Raw genomic sequence first — 1,783 nt, 5'->3', positions numbered from 1 at the left:
TCTTCATGTCTCTAGGTCCTTTGGTAAAAAGGAACCTTTTGCCGCCTCTTTTTTCATCTTTGTTAAGAACACAATTGAAGTCTCCGCCAATGATGGAAGGAATTGACCTTACCATACATTTATCCAGCAAGCTCCATAAAGTTTCACGCTCCTTGCAACATCTACTACCATATACGGTAGCAATTCTCCAAGATCCCAATATAGGAATAAATAAGTCTCTGACAATCACCTGAGAAGAAGTCTCAGTAATCACAAAGTTTCCAATCTTCAAATTCCATAAAACTAAAATGCCACCAGAAAGTCCAACTGAAGGGAAATGATAGAAATCCCATTCTTTACCAATAAGAACATCAACATCCATCCTATTGATATTACTTATCTTAGTTTCCATAAGGCTAATGAAAAAAAACATCCTGATCTTTAACCACTTCTTTCAAATACAGAGCAGCTTCCCTCTTTCTAGCTCCTCTGCATTTCCAAAATAAAAGGGAAGACATTTAAGTAACAGAAGGGGAACTTACCCCATTTGTGGACACCATACGTCCCTCTCTTTTTTTCTTCTTAATTTATTGATCAACCGGGCCCAATGATCTAAGCTCCTTGGCCAACTTTATTTTAGCAGAACATGCCAAGTTGGATTTACATTCATTCACAGCATTATCTTTCATTCCTTCCTTCCTCTTAATCAGCAAATTTATAGCATCATCCTGTAAGTCTTGACCTTCAATTTCATTATCTTCATTAAGAACCTCAAAAGCATTATTCAGAATTATTCCTTCTTTATAGTTTCCTGATTCGACTTCTTTGTTTGCATTTCCTTCTTTGTCTGCATTGGCTTCTCTAGTAGAGATTTCATTCATCTGTATATTCTGCACTTGCAAACCTTTTATCTGAATGTTCTTCCCCAGATTATCTTTCCCTTTATTCTTGATAGCATTGTCAGTTCTGTTTCCATCCAGATTTTTATAAACCCATCTATTTTTAAACTGGACATGAATCCAGGGACCATACTCCTCATTAGTCACTGCATTTTTAATTCCTCCTTCTGTTTTACTTTCTTCACCAATGCTTTCTTCAGAGTTACCCATAGCTTGATTCTTAATACCCAGCACAACCTTCTCAGGACATGCATTTAATTCATGTCTCGCTCGACCACAATGATAGCATAGTAAATTCAACTTCTCATATTCGACTCTTTGGAAGAATCTTCCAGCAAGACCATCAATCCAGACACCATTTGGGAGCTTTTTTTCCAAATCAATCTTGACACAGATGCGAGCAAACTCTCTCTTTCCCCAACGGAAAGTATTTCCATCTAAATATAGCGGTGTGCCAATCCGAGAAGTAATTCTCGCAAAACTGTCTTCATCCCAATAATACAGAGGTAGGCACGGTAGTCTGATCCATACCGGAGCTGAGATTCCTTTAAATGAATATGGATCAAATATCGGAGACCATCTATCCATACCAACTATGTACCCATTTACATACCAGGGTCCACCGTTTAAAACTTCATCAACCGCCTCATTAGTCTTGAAGGAGCAGAGTATCCAATTCATACCGATTGAGGTCATGCGAAATCCGCCAAACTTGTTCCATTATTTTCTCAGATCAAAACTGCATACTAAGTAGGGGACATTACCTCCTAATACTTTAATTACGATCGAATTCTTCAGCACTTCTGAATTCTTGGCTTCAACCACTGAATTGAGTTTCAGCGCAATACCATCCTCAAAAATTTCAACTTGTTCATTTTTGAAATCAATCTTAATAGGCTTTGGCT

At 37.7% G+C, this 1,783-nt stretch overlaps 1 protein-coding gene across 1 annotated transcript; it reads right to left on the bottom strand.

Annotated features, from left to right (window-relative positions):
- Positions 1 to 566: 566 nt before the first annotated feature.
- Positions 567 to 1,574, bottom strand: LOC110103014. The gene has a single exon (XM_020831562.1). It carries the CDS (start codon positions 1,572 to 1,574, stop codon positions 567 to 569), a length of 1,008 nt encoding a protein of 335 aa, XP_020687221.1.
- Positions 1,575 to 1,783: the final 209 nt, after the last annotated feature.

Source organism: Dendrobium catenatum, unplaced genomic scaffold, assembly GCF_001605985.2.
Source record: "Dendrobium catenatum unplaced genomic scaffold, ASM160598v2 fragScaff_scaffold_188, whole genome shotgun sequence".
NCBI lineage: Eukaryota > Viridiplantae > Streptophyta > Magnoliopsida > Asparagales > Orchidaceae > Dendrobium > Dendrobium catenatum.
This window is presented reverse-complemented; position numbering and strand designations above follow the sequence as displayed.